A 15,088-nucleotide genomic window follows, 5' to 3' on the forward strand; every position below is an offset into this window, starting at 1 on the left:
GACAAGTGGCTGGATTTGTGCACAGAAACACTTACTGCAAAATCACACCCAGTATTCTTTTTTATGTCATCCACTGTCAGGCCTTCCCAGAGTTCAATCAGAGTCAGTCCCTTCTTCTTGTCCACATCAAACACAGCCTGTCAGAGTGAAGAAAATGACAATGACAATTTCTACCACTGTAATTGTTTTACAACACAAAACAGAAATAACCCCTCAACTACTGAAAGGAGAGAAGACAAGACCGGGGACGCAAGACTCTGGAAATCAGTAATGACAAAATGGCAACTGCAACTATAACATTTCGGTGAGAGTAAGTGCCAACTCCATAAACGGCAATGAATTGCAGAACACTGCTGATGCTAGAATAGAAATGAGTGGTGATTATTATGGCACTTGTTACTATTTTTAAAAGTTGTAAAAAACTACCCTCCTATTTGTTGTCTAATACTTTTACTCAAAATGTCAATTATATAATTAATAATGAATTGGAGAGAGAGAGAAAGAAAAAGAGAGGGAAGGAAAGAAAGAGAAAGAAAGGAAAAGAAGGGATGAAGAGAGAGGAAGGGAAGGAAAAAGGGAAAGGAAGGGAAGGATGTTTCACAGTGAAAGCACAGAGAAGGGGAAAAATTGATAAACACTGCTGGGTAAGGAATTATAGGAAACAAAACACGGATCTGAATTGACTGGGAAAAATTATAAAGGATAGTCATCTGGGTCTGAGAGACGCCAGATAATTGTTAAAACCTTAGTTTTAAATCCTGTAAAAGACATAGGTCCTGAAGGGGTACTATGAAGTATACAAATCAAATGCAGATGCTTACTTTTAGGACAAGCAAGAAAAGACTAACCTCACTTTAAATATTATGTTACGACATTTTAATCTGTAATACCACATGATGGTACTGCCAACTGGGATAACTTGACCTCAAAAGGTAGACTCACCTGCTGTATCCAATTTCACACATAGGCTATTCACACTTAGAAATATGACCTCTTGAATGGAAGAGACCTACAAAGTCATTTAATAGACCCTACCACCCATGAATTCTTCAAAACCTTCTCAGATGGTCATTTGGGGCTCTGCTTAAATACTTCCCTGGGACAAGGGCTCACTTGTTTCAAGGCAGACTAGTCTGTAGATGGGAAGCTCTAATTATAAGAGCCAAAACTGCATTTCTATTACTTGATTCCTTAGTCCTGGAATTGTCTTCCAGTGCAATAAGGGCTGTTGGTTCTTACTGTTTTCATGGTTTTAGTTCCTTCTTTCTCAGACAAAATCAGATCTCTCCTCTCTTCTGAATTTACCTTAAATTCAACTATTATTTGCAGACTTGGAGTCTTTATTTTCAGCTACCCTGGACTGTTATATGGGTCAAATATAATAATAAAACATATTTCAAGTACCCAGCAACAGTGCCTGGTACTTAGCAGAGACATAGCACAGGCTCGTTCTTTCCTTTCAGGAGCTTATTTTATTGTCACTTGTGTGTGAACCCAAATTGGAGCCCCAAACACTTATTTTTTCCACATAAATTGCCTTTTTCCCCCCAGGAGCAAAAACATCAAGGGGACCAATGATACTTCCATTTAATCTTTCTTTGATGAATTCCTGATGACTTGGTTAATTTCATTTAAAAAGATAGTAAAGATTTATGAACAAATATTAACTCAAAAAACTTATTTTTTATCAGTATATTTTTATGTTCCTAAAGAATTTTTTTTCAGAAGTATGTTTTTAGAGAGAAAAAAATGGTCATTTAGGGATTTCTGTATCCGCAATGGCATGCTTAATTTCAAAATAACAATTTTTTAAAAAACTGTTATTTTTCTTTTGCAGAAAATGTGTCTGGAGCACAATTTACTGACTGACTTTTTACTGGATTATTATGAACAACTGAAAACTTACAAAAATGGAAAAACTGAAAGAAAAACAATCTCTGGATTGTAATACAAAAAACAGGCAAGGAAGGGGTGTAATGGTCATTCAACGGTGGACTTCTCACCTGCCACGTGGAACACCCAGGTTCGATTCCTGATATGTATCTCCCAGAAAAGAAAAAAAATTCAACAAATGGTGTTGGAATAATGGAGGATACTCACACAGAAAAAGAATGAAATATGATCCCCACCATACAGCATACAAAAGAAAAAAAAAAAAGAGGAAAAAGAGGGAAAAAAGAAAAAAGGAAAAAAAAGTAGGTAAGGAAGGGATATAGGGAGAAGATAACAGTGATCTCATGAATACAAGGATTCAGAAATCAAGAAGATATGACAAACCGACTCTATGGCAAATTTACTTACTACTTTTAAGAAATTTTTATTTACACTTTCACCAAACCCTAATTAGCTTCCAAAATCATATACTGGAAAGTCAAGCACCTATTATTTAAAAAGAGGGAAATTTAGTTTTGAAAAATTTAAGATTTCCATTTAGTGTTCTAAGGGGTAAACAAAAATTTAATAAAAATAGAAACTAAAATCTAAAAGTTACAACAAAGTTTTCAACTATCAAGAATAATATTCAAGCTTTGGTAATTTTCTACATATTAATAAGTTAATTATTTTGTCACCACCATAAAAGGCTACACTATAGATAATGCAGTTAATCACGGCCCAGGTGCCAGTAAGGAATGCATCTTTCTAGCAGTACAAAATTAGGAAATCAGGGTCATCATATTCTCCAAAAATTCCTCCTCTTTCAAATGGCAACACAATAGAATTTTCCTTAAGAGCTGATCATGGAATTCTAGCCCCTTATCTACCAGTGGCAGGGCTGGCATATTCATTGCCCTTACTGGTATTACATTTTCACTCATGAGACATTTATTGAGCGCTTCTCTGTTTAGAGCACACCATCTCTGTCCTTGAGGTACCCAAAGCTCCACAGTTAGTCACCCTTCTCTTTACTCATTTTTACTACATATGTCAACTACAGTTAAGTCTTCAATTATCTCCATATGCTAATGCCTTCCACAAGTATGCTCCAATATGACTTCTCTTCTGAAGTCCAGATCCAAATTCCTAGTTGTTTATTGGCGATCTCTAAGCGGATGTTCTTAAGAATATAAAAAACTTAGGAGCATGTCTAAATTGAACCTATCCTCTTCCTGCTTTCCACTGCCTCTTTCCCTTCTCACTCTACACTTTCTGGCTTCATTAAGGATAAAACAAACACATTAAAGAGTTTTTATTGATACCTCCTAGAAGCTTTTCGTGATACTCCTCCTCTGTGTTCCTAACTCAACACGAGGTATGCATGTGTGTCTTTATCATGTTCTCCTCTAGATACATGATGTCTTCCCCTCTTGAATTTCTTGAGGGCAGAGTCTGTATCTTCCTCCTTTCTGTACCTACTATTGGGAATAGTGTTATTCAGAGAAGGTGTTCACAAAATGCTGAATGTATGAATAAAACAATAATGTGGACAGAGAGAAAAGGTAAAAAATTTTTAAATGGCAGTAAAGTTAAATAACAATATAAGGTATACTCTAAGAAGAGAAAGGTATTTGATAAGTGCCAAAATGAATGATGGCACACTCTAAGGATGAAATCGTGTGCTCAAGTGGTCAGAAACATCTTCATAATGAAGATGGAAACTGCATTAGGCTTAAAACATAAATAGGATTTGGGAAGACAGAGAGTCAAGTGGAGGTACTACAAGTAGGAGTACAGAACTGGCAAGTTCAATGGCAGGGAATACATAGAATGGGGAAATTGGGAGAGGGCTCACATGAAAGAAGAGGAAAACAAGGGAGAAATGCTCAAGAATATCAGGCTGTGTTCCATGTGCTGGAATTATCCTTAGAAGGACTACCACTTAACATTTTTTAAAGACAACAGGGTCGAGGACTGCTTCACCTTTGTTTTCAAAGGAATGGATTCCTCTCAACAGGCCTTGTCCATAGTTTTAGAGGGTCCAAGAATCGGTAAGACTCAGGGAATAAATGGTGAGGCAAAATATTCTGCCCTTGTTTGCAGATGAACTTTCCTATAAGTTGCCTCTACAGAATTCCACATAAACAGTCCTGGAGGAAGACACTAAGAAGACACCAGTTAGGATAGAACCTTCTTTAAAATGCGGGTTCTGGAAAGTGTTGTGAAGCTGCTAACTTACTGAAAAGGCCTGCTTAGGACATAAGGGTGAGTGAACCAGATCAATGCCAAGGCAGTTAAGACTATGGCTTTTGGCAAGGAAGAACATCATCGACAGAAAAGAGACAAAGAAAAAAACCCTAATGTAGATCATTCATTTTATGGTCTCATCAAGATGCTGAATCAAGAAAACTCTACCATTCCTAACCAATTATGAATGGTTATCAGTTATATAATCATATAACGCCACATACTAACTTCAAACCTTGGTCACAGAAAGTAACTATAAGTAACTGCCTATGTTTATCTCTAACCTGAGTGGCTTTCGAGTACACCAAATGACTGATGAGATCTGAATTCCCAGTTTTAAAAAGAAGGCTGAAAACATACAAGAAAAATAGAATATATTTCTAGGTTCACTTCGGGACCTGTAATTATGTGTATTTCAATTTGCAACCAAATTATTAAGACCCAATTTTGACTGAATTTCCTAAAATGAGATGCAACAATTTCTATTTGTGATCTAAGAGAGCAACGAAGAAAGTTAGGAATGATAAATATATTCTTAACTTTATATATCATCCAGCTTACACAAAATAATAATCAAAATATAAGGACCAATATAGTTTTCCTCTTATTATATCACACTGTCAAAGTTACCAAGGATACTAGTTCAATTTTGCATGTTACGTATGTTTCCAAAGGGTTACACACTAAGAATTTTACATTTAGAAACATTAAATTGGATGAATTTTCTCTATTCAGTTTACACATGGATTAAATTAATACTACTCCTACCAACAAAGTATACTTTCAAGAGGCAATAAATAATTCTAAAATGTCTTATAAATAAAAAAGGCAGTGGCAGACCCTGGAAGTAATGAAAAGAGAAAATCATACAACCTTCTCAGTAATGATGCGGTTGACACATTGCTTTCCAGTCAGTGGCAATGTACATTTCTCCATGATTTTATGTGTATCTCCCTGTTTTAAAGAAGAAACATCAGAAAAAGTAGTTAGGAACCCTTCTTATTTAGAATGGCTATAATTATAAGACAAACGGAAACTCTAAGAGAAATTGTCTCCTAAGTACAAGTTGCTTCAAGATTCAGTCATCCTTTTACTTTCTCTCTGGAGGCAGCTTCTGTCCCTGAAATAATTTACATAGATTTCCAAATTAATAGCCAAAGGCATAAGTGATTTATTCAGGAAACACCTTGTTATAAATTTGAGTCTCAAGTCTGGTATCAGCTGATAGGAAATTTCACTTCTAATATCCTGCTTCCTTTTCTCTTCCAGGAAATGGTCTCCTTGATAAACATAAGCTGCTACTGAACAAGGATAGGTAGCACACACAGAACAAAATAAAATTACTTCCCTTTTTTAAAAAAATTTAATTTTAATTGTTAAAAAGCAATATATGTACAGAAAAAACAACTGCACTGTCATTCTCCTCACCCTGGATCTGCTCTTAATAGACTTAATTCCAATTTTTAAGCCATTTTCTTCTAATCTCTACATTTTAAAATATTATGCTTGCCATGTTATTTATTGAATGCTTAATCAATTTTAGACGTTATTTACTAATTTCTTATTGTGGCAGATGGGGATTTAATTCTCTTACAATGAACCACTCCCACCCACCAACATTCCCTTTTTTACCTTCAACTCTCCAGACACAGCTACATCACAATTTGTAGACAACTCAACAATCTGAATTTACATCACTGACAGAATGATGGTATACAATTGTTCACTGCTGATCCAATTAGTGTAGTATACCATGATTATATTAACTTTCTTATGCAGCTGCTTGCTTTTCCTGTACCTCAGTTTGCACATATGTAAAGTAAGTGAGCTAACCTAAATACACGTTTTCTCAGAATTTCTTTTGGTCACAGTCCCTTTTCTTCCAATACAAAATAAATGAGGGATTAAGAGTAGAAAACGGATGTTCATACATTAATCCCTGCCCCCCCCCCCACCCCCAGTACAGAGCAGCTGCTGTGGCAGTTTGTGAAGCACCAGGGAAATGGTGGCTCTGAAAATCTGACCTTTGGGTCATTTTCTTCTGATTATGATTAAGCTCCTTTGGAAATATCAAACACCAGGGTCCTAAACTAGTATTTCCATAGAGGCTGAAGGCTAACCTAGAACATTCTAGGTATTCTAAAAATGACAAAATGCTTCTATTGCTTCCTTTTGGATCTAAAAGCACCACACATGACATCACCAACATCTTTAGCCTTTCCAATGTTTTACCTGCTAAAATATGCATTGGTTACCTGGTTTGTATCTTTCCTCAAACTGGTGTCAGACCAAGTAAATGGTCAGAAGCAGGGAATTTCACACAACTGGGTTTAATTAAGAACATTTTACTCCTTGTGATAACCTGTCAACTTCAGTAATGAAAAGGTTTTAGTAAGCTTAACCCTGTGCTTGGGAAAAAAAGTTATTTAATAAGTAGTTTTTGAAAGAATGTATGCATGAATAAATAAGAGGAGAAAGGGAAATGGCTAATGGGAATCTTTTTTTTTTTAAAGGTACTCAATTCAATCATAACCTCTGTGAATGCATATAAAGGGGTTAAACATTATAACTTTAATAATATGTTATATGCTTCTGATTCTCCTCGTATAAGAAACTTTATAGCTTTAGAAATAAAACCTCACTTTCATTTCATTTCTAATTATCTATTTTCCTATCAAGATTTCAAAGAAAGTTTTCACGTGTCTCAGAGGTTAAATTAAACAGCTGACATTAATGATAAATATTCAAACTTCTACAGTCGTCACCTCTACTTACACTTAATATAACTCAAATAAGGCTTGGCACAATGAATTTCTGGCCTGGCTGTGAACAAAGTGAACAATCTGTAGACCTCTGAAGGGAGCTTTTACTTTGTTCTCATTATCTGAGCATGATCTACATTTGGTGTGAAAGCAACCACTTGTTTTTTAATGAACAACCAACTTTGTTCTAGTAAGAATCATGAATCTCAAGTGACAGAATTAACTATGCCCTATCAAAAGAGCCCCTTCACAGACCGTTTTCAGCATTAATAGTATAGCATATAGGTTAAGAAAGTGAGCGCTTGAGCCAAACTACCTGCCATACATTAGCTATACAAGGTCCATGTGCCTCCACGCCCCCCATTTGCCTTCTCTAAGAGCATTACTGTAAGGCTTAAATGAGGTAATACATTTCAAGCGTCCAGCACTTAGCAAGTGCTCAATAAATGTCAGCTAGTATTATTTATACAATCTATATTAAACATTTCTGTAATCTTCCAGGGAACTTGTGAGGAGCTTTTGAGTTCCTATATGAAGTCGAACATCGAATTACACTGAAAATAGTCTTAACCCAATTCCCAAGACCCACAAAACTAATGAAAACACAACACATATTTGCAGGCAAACCATATGGCTTGTTGAGGAAACTGGCACCAAGAGTATTCTTGCAGTTATAACAATGTAGCCAAAATGACTCCATTCACATTTAGCTCCAAGATATAGCACAGATCAAAGAAAAAGAGAAAATGAGATGGAGAAAGATTAGAGAATGTCACAATTTGAATATTTCAACAATAGGTTAGCTATGAAGCCAAATATGACTCAGTCCCACTTTAGTGCTCTATTCTAACCACGCCAGGCTGAGCCTCACAATGTGGTATGGCAGCTGCATATATTAATGATTCACAAAGGAGGAACAATTGCTGAGTTTTTAGCATTAAAAAAAATCCTAATAAAAAGGTAGTGTAGTGTGGAAGCAAAGAACACTATATTTAGGAGTTAACAGACCCAGCTCTGCCAATTAATAGTCATTTGGTCACTTAAATTCTTCGTGCTATAGTTTTCTCTTCAACTGCCTTGTCCTCCTCATATGATCATCGGAAAAATCAAATGAAATATTCTGAAAGTAAAGCAAAGTAGGAGAGGTTGAATCTGTGCACAAATATCCACTTTAGTGAGGTTAATGGGGTCTTGTTCACCCTTGTCATTCTGCTTCTTTCTCTTCTTTATCCATCAACAGATGTCAGAAAAGGCAGAGGAACAGATACAAAATATTCTGCTTAAAAATGCTTCCACTAGACCTGAGGGCTCCTGATTTCCATGAGCCCTTATTTGCTAACTTCATCATAATCTTGGTGAAATGCCAAGCCCCTTTCTTCCATTTACTTCTCTCCCCCTTTATTACTTACTGGCCTTGTGAAAGACCTAAAGTAATTCATCATTTCTTTTTACAATGACTTAAAGTCATATTACTTTTTACTGCTTGTTTCATGGTGATCTTTCTTTAGGTTTAATTCTTTAAACATCTGTGTGAAATCCTGGACCTAAGTTCTTCAGTAATAAACAACTCTGATTAAATAATAACAAATCCTCTTGTTATCATTACGATACACTTCATGTTATCACAACATGCTTAATCCCAAATAAGTTCTTTTTTCACAGCAGGATGGTTTTTGAATTTGATGCCAGCATTTCATTCACCTGAAGCAAATGAAAATTTCTATAAGATTCTGTTTTATATAAAATTCCATTTTATGCTCCTCTCTTCCATTAAGTGCTTAAATGCAGCTGCAATATAATTCCTTTACGCACCTCCTCTGGAAAAGCCTAAGAGGTCAACTACACAAAGGCCACGTTAAAGGAGCTGGGTATCTCCTTAAGGAACCATGTCTTTAAGCCTTTGTTCATGCTACCTGGAATACTCACTAACATGTGCCCCTCACCCCATAGTCAAATAATAGAATCCTTCTACTTTTTTAAGTCTTGGTTCAGGTGTCATCTTTCCTAGGAAAAACGTCCTCTGACATCCCCACCCTGTACATCTCTTAAATGCTCCCATGCCTCAGTTATTCACCACCCAATTTCTAATTGTTGACCTCCCACCACACTTCATTGGACTTGAGCACACTGAGTGATGAGATGGTATCGACAGCAATAAGTATAGTGCTAGGCAAACCACAGCGATCAGTAAATGTTGTCTGAAAGTATTAATTCTGAATCAAAGAAACTCCAACAGAGTTGGAGCTGTAAAATACCAAGTGACTATGTGTCTTTGGACCACTAGAGGCTGCTTTCTAGTTCTGAGATATGCACCTTGCACTCCCAGCATCTCTAAGCTCACTAGGATACGGACAGACAGCAAACGTTCACAGAAGGGCTTACAATGACTTTGGGAGATAAAGGCATGAGCAATGGGAGAAACCAAGATCCGTAGCACTCCAATATGAAACATGCAAATTTACGAGTAGGGAGATAAGCAGGGCGAATTACTATTATTCTACCCCTTCCACCTGCTCCCTGCTAAAATTCCAAGATCTGCCACAATCTACTTAAGAGAGGGGCTACAAAAGTTAAATTTGGCAAGGGAATATTCAAATACCTTGCCTGGGGGCACAACCCACCAATGGCAGGTCTCCCTTTGAGCTTGTCAAAATACCACAGAAAGGGCCTTCTTTTCCCCCACTGCTCTCAAGGCTTAAGCCAAGTGAAATTTTCTTCTGGACACACAAATGCATATGCGCACGCACACACACACACACACACACACACACACACACAAACAACACAAAATATTGGGGAGTACTGAATTACAAAGTATATGATGATTAAATCACTATGATGATTCACATGGTACACAGAAAAGTACACAGAAAAGAAATACAGGCTTGCTAAATAAGGGAAATCAAGATACATAGGATAGGATAGGATTACTCACACTGATTTTATGCTCATGGGATACTTTGGGCCTTTACCCAGCACCTATTAAGTAAGACAGTCCAATAATCCACAAAAGACTGCAGTGGAAAGACTTCAGTAATTGTGAAGTGAAAGACATTTGAAACTTTTTTTGATATGTGGATGTAATAATAGCTTGTGGTTATAGGCACATTCTCAAGGGGAATACTAGCCAAATTAACAGACACAGGAAGCCACTTTCCCTGCAAATAAAATCTCCAGAGCTTTAAGATTTTAGAATATAAGGCCCCTTTTCTTCAATGTAACACAAAAATCATTAGCATGACCTAAGGCTTATATTTTTTTCTTCTCTAAAACTGTAGCATGTGATCTCAGAACCCAAGAGTGGGAATTTGGATTTTCTGTCATGAATTGTTATGGTACCTTGGAAAGTTTCTCTTGGTGCTAGTTTTCCTTTTAAATAATGTGGATAAGGCGGGCAATGGGGCTCAATGGCAGAGTTCTCGCCTGCCATGCTGGTGCCTGCCCATGTAAAAAAAAAAAGAGAGAGAGAAATAATGTTGATATTCCTGCACAAAAATTCATAGTTATAGCTTTTAAAGTGATTAGTCTAATTAAATTCTGTAACATATTTCTATGAGTTTTACTAGTTGTTGGACTATATTTGTTTTATTTCTTTTCATCATAACATTTTTTGCAGGAGTTTACACCATTATTGGAAAGATAAGACAAATGTAAGCATGGGGTTTCTATTTTGTAAAGATGAATATTTTTTTCCAAACAGATGCTAACCACTAAAAGTCTATTTAAGAAACTATTAAAGATTGGTAAGCTTTTATGAATGGAAAAAATTAAGCCAGCTTAACTCCTATTAATTATAGATTATCTTGAATAAAATAGTATCTTATTTATTTTGGAATATTTTCAATGTTGCTGAAAATTATCACAAGAATCTTTCCCAGAAAAACATTTTTTTTAAAAAAAAACACTCCATATTTGTTGGCTTTTGGTAACAGACTTGTCCACAATAAATAGTAATAATAAATCTCACTTATTTTTTATAATCCCTTTCCATAAACAGCAAAGACAAACCAAATGGTACTCAAGATTTCTATAGGAGATCTATGCTATCAGACACAAATTGGACTTAATAAAAAATTATTCACAAAGATTTATTCCAAATGTCATAACAATATAATTATGACTTTTAAATCCCTTCAGAATCCAAACCTCCTACAAGAACAAAAATAAAATCTGAATCTGCTTTAGAAATAGAGCTCTCATTTATGTTCTTTAAAATAGGTAAGCAAGCTTTGTTTGTTTCCAATAAACAACTGTGAATAAGTTTCTTTTATTTTTGTGCTCTGAATGATATACCCTTAAGAACACATTTCCAGCATACAATATTGAAAACAAAATACTTTCTTTATATTGGTGGTGGTGGTGATACTTACCAGACAGAAAATTTAGTCAAAAAAAATTTAAAATAAAAGAGGTTCAGAGCAGGATTCATATGATGGATTCTGGGTTCGATTTTGCTCTTAAATTATACTTGACTTTTATCAGGATACTTAACTCCAGTCTGGGATTCAGTTTGTCTTTGGAAGGGAAATTATGAGAACTATCTCAAAAGGGTACTATAATGCTAAAATAGACAGACACACGGTGGCCTGAGAAAAGTTAAAAGTGCTCTATATATTCAAAGTATCATTATCATTTGAAGAATTAATTAATTAAACAAATACTTCTTGAGCCCCTAATATATGTCAGACACAACTCCAGGTATTGCTGATAAGAACTCTAGTGCCTGACCTCATGGAGCTTAATTCTAGTGAAGAAGGGATGAAGAGTCATCAGAAGATGAGAAGGGTTCTATTTTATATAATAGGAGAGTTGGGGGAAGCTTCTCTGGTAAAATGACCAGCAGGAAACCTGCATGAAGTGAGAGAGCAAGCCATGCAGATATCTGGGGAAGAGCATTACAGGCAGAGAGGAGAGAAAGTACAAAAACTCTTAGGTAGGTGGATACTTGGAATATTCCAAGAACTTACAGGAAGAGTGTAGGACTAGAGCTAAGCAGACAAGGAGAACGTCAGCAGATGGAATCAGAGAAGCAGTGGAGGTAGAGCAGACCAACCAGAGGACATTAGAGGCAATAATAAAGACAATGTATTTGAATGAAATTAGATAGGAAGCTATGGCGGATTTCTCAATCAAGGAAGAAGCGACATACATTTACATTTTTGAAAAAATCACCCTGGCCGCTGTGTGGACAACAAACTCTATGTATGTGTGTTGGGAGACAAAAAACGCTTACTTATTTGATCCTGATTTAAATGTCTTTTCACATATCTAACAAATACAACATCTTTCAAAACAGATTTTAAGGCAAATAAAAAGGTTATCAGATAAAGAGGGTGATTACTTATTGATAAAAGGAACTGTCCAGAAGATATAATAATCCTTACAGAATGCGAAACAAAAATGGACAGAAGTACTAAGAGAAATGACAAACATTAGAAGATTTTCTGAGAATCTGATTAGACACAAATTATAAAGGATAAGAAGAATTAATGCAATTATTAAGCTTAATCTAAGCATTAAATGGAGCCCAGGATCTGAGAATTAGAGAATATGCATTTATTGCAACCACATATTTGCAAATATGATACTGTTGTCCTGACCAAAAATCCTTCTTTGAATAAACTAGAAACTCTTTCATGAGGTATATAAGACTTTCAGCAATCTGGCACTTGGCCCAACTCTCCAGTCATATTTTTCATATAATCCCTCTTTCTTTGCTCTCTGACAACAGGGACTAACTGTAAATACCTCAACATGCACGGCTCTTCTACACTCCAGTGCCCATCCATCCCCTCAACTTCTACTTCACTGTAAGTAAAGCTCTAATCTGTGGCAAACCCTGCTCTATCGTTTAGCCTTCCATGCAAATGATCTATCATTTTATGGGAAATCCTCTTTGTAGTTCCCCCACAAAGGACTTTGGTGCTTAGTGCTCTACTCTGCGTACTCTACTTTGTACAATCCTCTATTTTAAGTATTTCTTTGTATGACTTTCTCTCCATGAGACTCTGAGCTGCCTACACAAAGGACTATGTATTTTTATTGTTTCATTTCCTCACCTCCTAGCACAGTGCCTGGAAAATAACAGGTACCCAACAAATATTTGATGGCAGCATAAACAGATAAGTTGACATACTCATATGAGGTCATTCTTCCAAATTCCAAGACAAAGAATCAAGTAATATTCATTTGGTTACTTATAATATTTAGAGGTTGAAAGGCACTAAACCAAATAAATGCACAACATGGAGACTCATTTATCTATGATCTTATAGAGGTAGGAGAGAGAGCCTGATGAAAAGGCAGAGAGAATAGAACGCTGAAACACCTAGGTACAGGAAACAACATGACGTATTTATGGAGCTCCTGGAAGAAATGAAGCCCTGGAGCCAACAGATTGTTGGGTAAGCCGATCACAAAAGGGCTGTGGGTTAAAATAAACTAAGCAGTGAGGACCTTAAGAAAGTACTTTAAATAGGAATGACTCAATTTTGCTTTAACGTTAGACTGGCTAACTCTGTCTGCATTGTGCTTGATTATAGGGAAGGAGGGTCAGACAACAACGGTGATCTACGTAGATGTGATGGGGGTTTAAACAAGAACAAAGACCATAAACATATACTCAAGAGAGAGGACTGTATATTATGGGCGTACTACCTATAGGGCTTAGTGAAGAGGTAAGGAGCAGATGGGTGCCTGGGAGTTCACCATTCCTCTAATTTGGCCAAATAGGAGGAAGAATATATTTAGGGGAGATGACGATTATTTCACTTGTGTATGTGTTATATTTGAGGTAGATGAGAGTCATCTAGGTGGGGTTGTCTAGTAGGTAGTTAATACAGTTCCAGAGCTCATCAGAGAAATTGGGTCTAGAAATAAAGATTAGGGAACTATCACTCAAGAAAAGTTGATGGGACAAGGTGGTGGCATAAGGAGGTGTGGGAAAAAGGCCTAGCATAGGGGGTGACTATTATTTAGATAATTCAGACCTCAAGAGCTGGAAAACAGAAACAGCTTAAGCCCACCTTAGTTTCAGCCTCAACCATGCATGCAAGGGAGGCTCAGTAAGATTATATATGGATTTCTCAGCAGGAACCATGGAGGCAAGAAGGCAGTGGTGTGATATATTTAAGATACTGAAAGAGAAAAACTGTGAAGTAGGTAGGTTCAGGTGTCAACTTGGCCAGGTAATAATGCCCAGTTGTTGCTATGGATTTCTGTCATCGGCGTGTGGAGTTTCATCTATGGCTGAACGCATCTGTAGTTGGCAAGGGGGTGTGCCTTCCACAGTGGTTAGCTGGAGGCTTAAAAGAGAGAGGTTGGAGAAGAACTTTGCAGCTCAGACCCAGATGTTTGGAGACACAGAAAGGATATACCCAGGTGAAAAGCATTTGAACACAGAAGCCAGGAGAGAGGGCAGCAGACATTGCAGTGTACTTTCCCATGTGACAGAGAAACCTAGATGAAATTCACCTGCCTTTCCTCTCAGGAGCTAAAAATTTGTAACTAAATAAATCCCCTTCATAAAAGTCAGGCCATCTCTGATGCATGGCATTCCAGCAGCCTTAGCAAAGTAAAACAGATTTTGGTACCAGGAGTGAGGTACTGCTGCATTTGCAAATACCAAACATGTTGGAAAGGTTTTTTTAATAGATAAGGGGAGGATTCTGGAAGAATTGTAAAGAGCTTGGCAGAGAAAACCTAGAATGCTTTGATGAGACTGTTGGTAGAAATATGGGCTTAAGATATTTTCATTGAAACTGTAGAGGAATGTCTTGTTGCAAACTGGAAGGAAGGTGGCCCTTGTTCTAAGGTAGCAAAGAATATGACAAAATTTAATCTTGGTGGTAGATGGAAAGGAGAATTTAATGTGATGATCTGGGATAATTGGCTGAGGGAATTTCCAAAACAATATGGTTGAGGCAGCTTGGTTTTTCTTTGCAGTTTATAGTAAAATGCAACAAGAAAAGGGGAGGCTGAGGACTGAACTTTTGGGTACAAAGAAACCAGAAACTGATGGCCTGGAAAATTCTGGGCTTCCAGAAAGGGAGACCCCAGAGAACAGTGCCCCACATGAGGATTTAACCAAACATGGAACCAGTGAGCCATTAAAAGACAAACCAGGACTGGAGATGTCATCATTCAGGAAGGATTTATGGAAGGTCCTATTGTCTAATGGCTTCAATCCCTGTATGCTACACGTC

At 36.7% G+C, this 15,088-nt stretch overlaps 1 protein-coding gene across 1 annotated transcript in view; it reads right to left on the minus strand.

Annotated features, from left to right (window-relative positions):
* OXCT1 (3-oxoacid CoA-transferase 1) overlaps window positions 1–15,088 on the minus strand; it is a 152,212-nt gene that overhangs the window by 13,714 nt on the left and 123,410 nt on the right. The window contains exons 15-16 of the mRNA XM_077117071.1: window positions 4,996–5,076; window positions 36–137 (exon numbers count right to left, since the gene is read on the minus strand). Of these exons, the coding sequence (XP_076973186.1) occupies window positions 36–137; window positions 4,996–5,076 (183 nt within the window). The remainder of the gene's footprint in view (window positions 1–35; window positions 138–4,995; window positions 5,077–15,088) is intronic.

Source organism: Tamandua tetradactyla, chromosome 9, assembly GCF_023851605.1.
Source record: "Tamandua tetradactyla isolate mTamTet1 chromosome 9, mTamTet1.pri, whole genome shotgun sequence".
Lineage (NCBI taxonomy): Eukaryota > Metazoa > Chordata > Mammalia > Pilosa > Myrmecophagidae > Tamandua > Tamandua tetradactyla.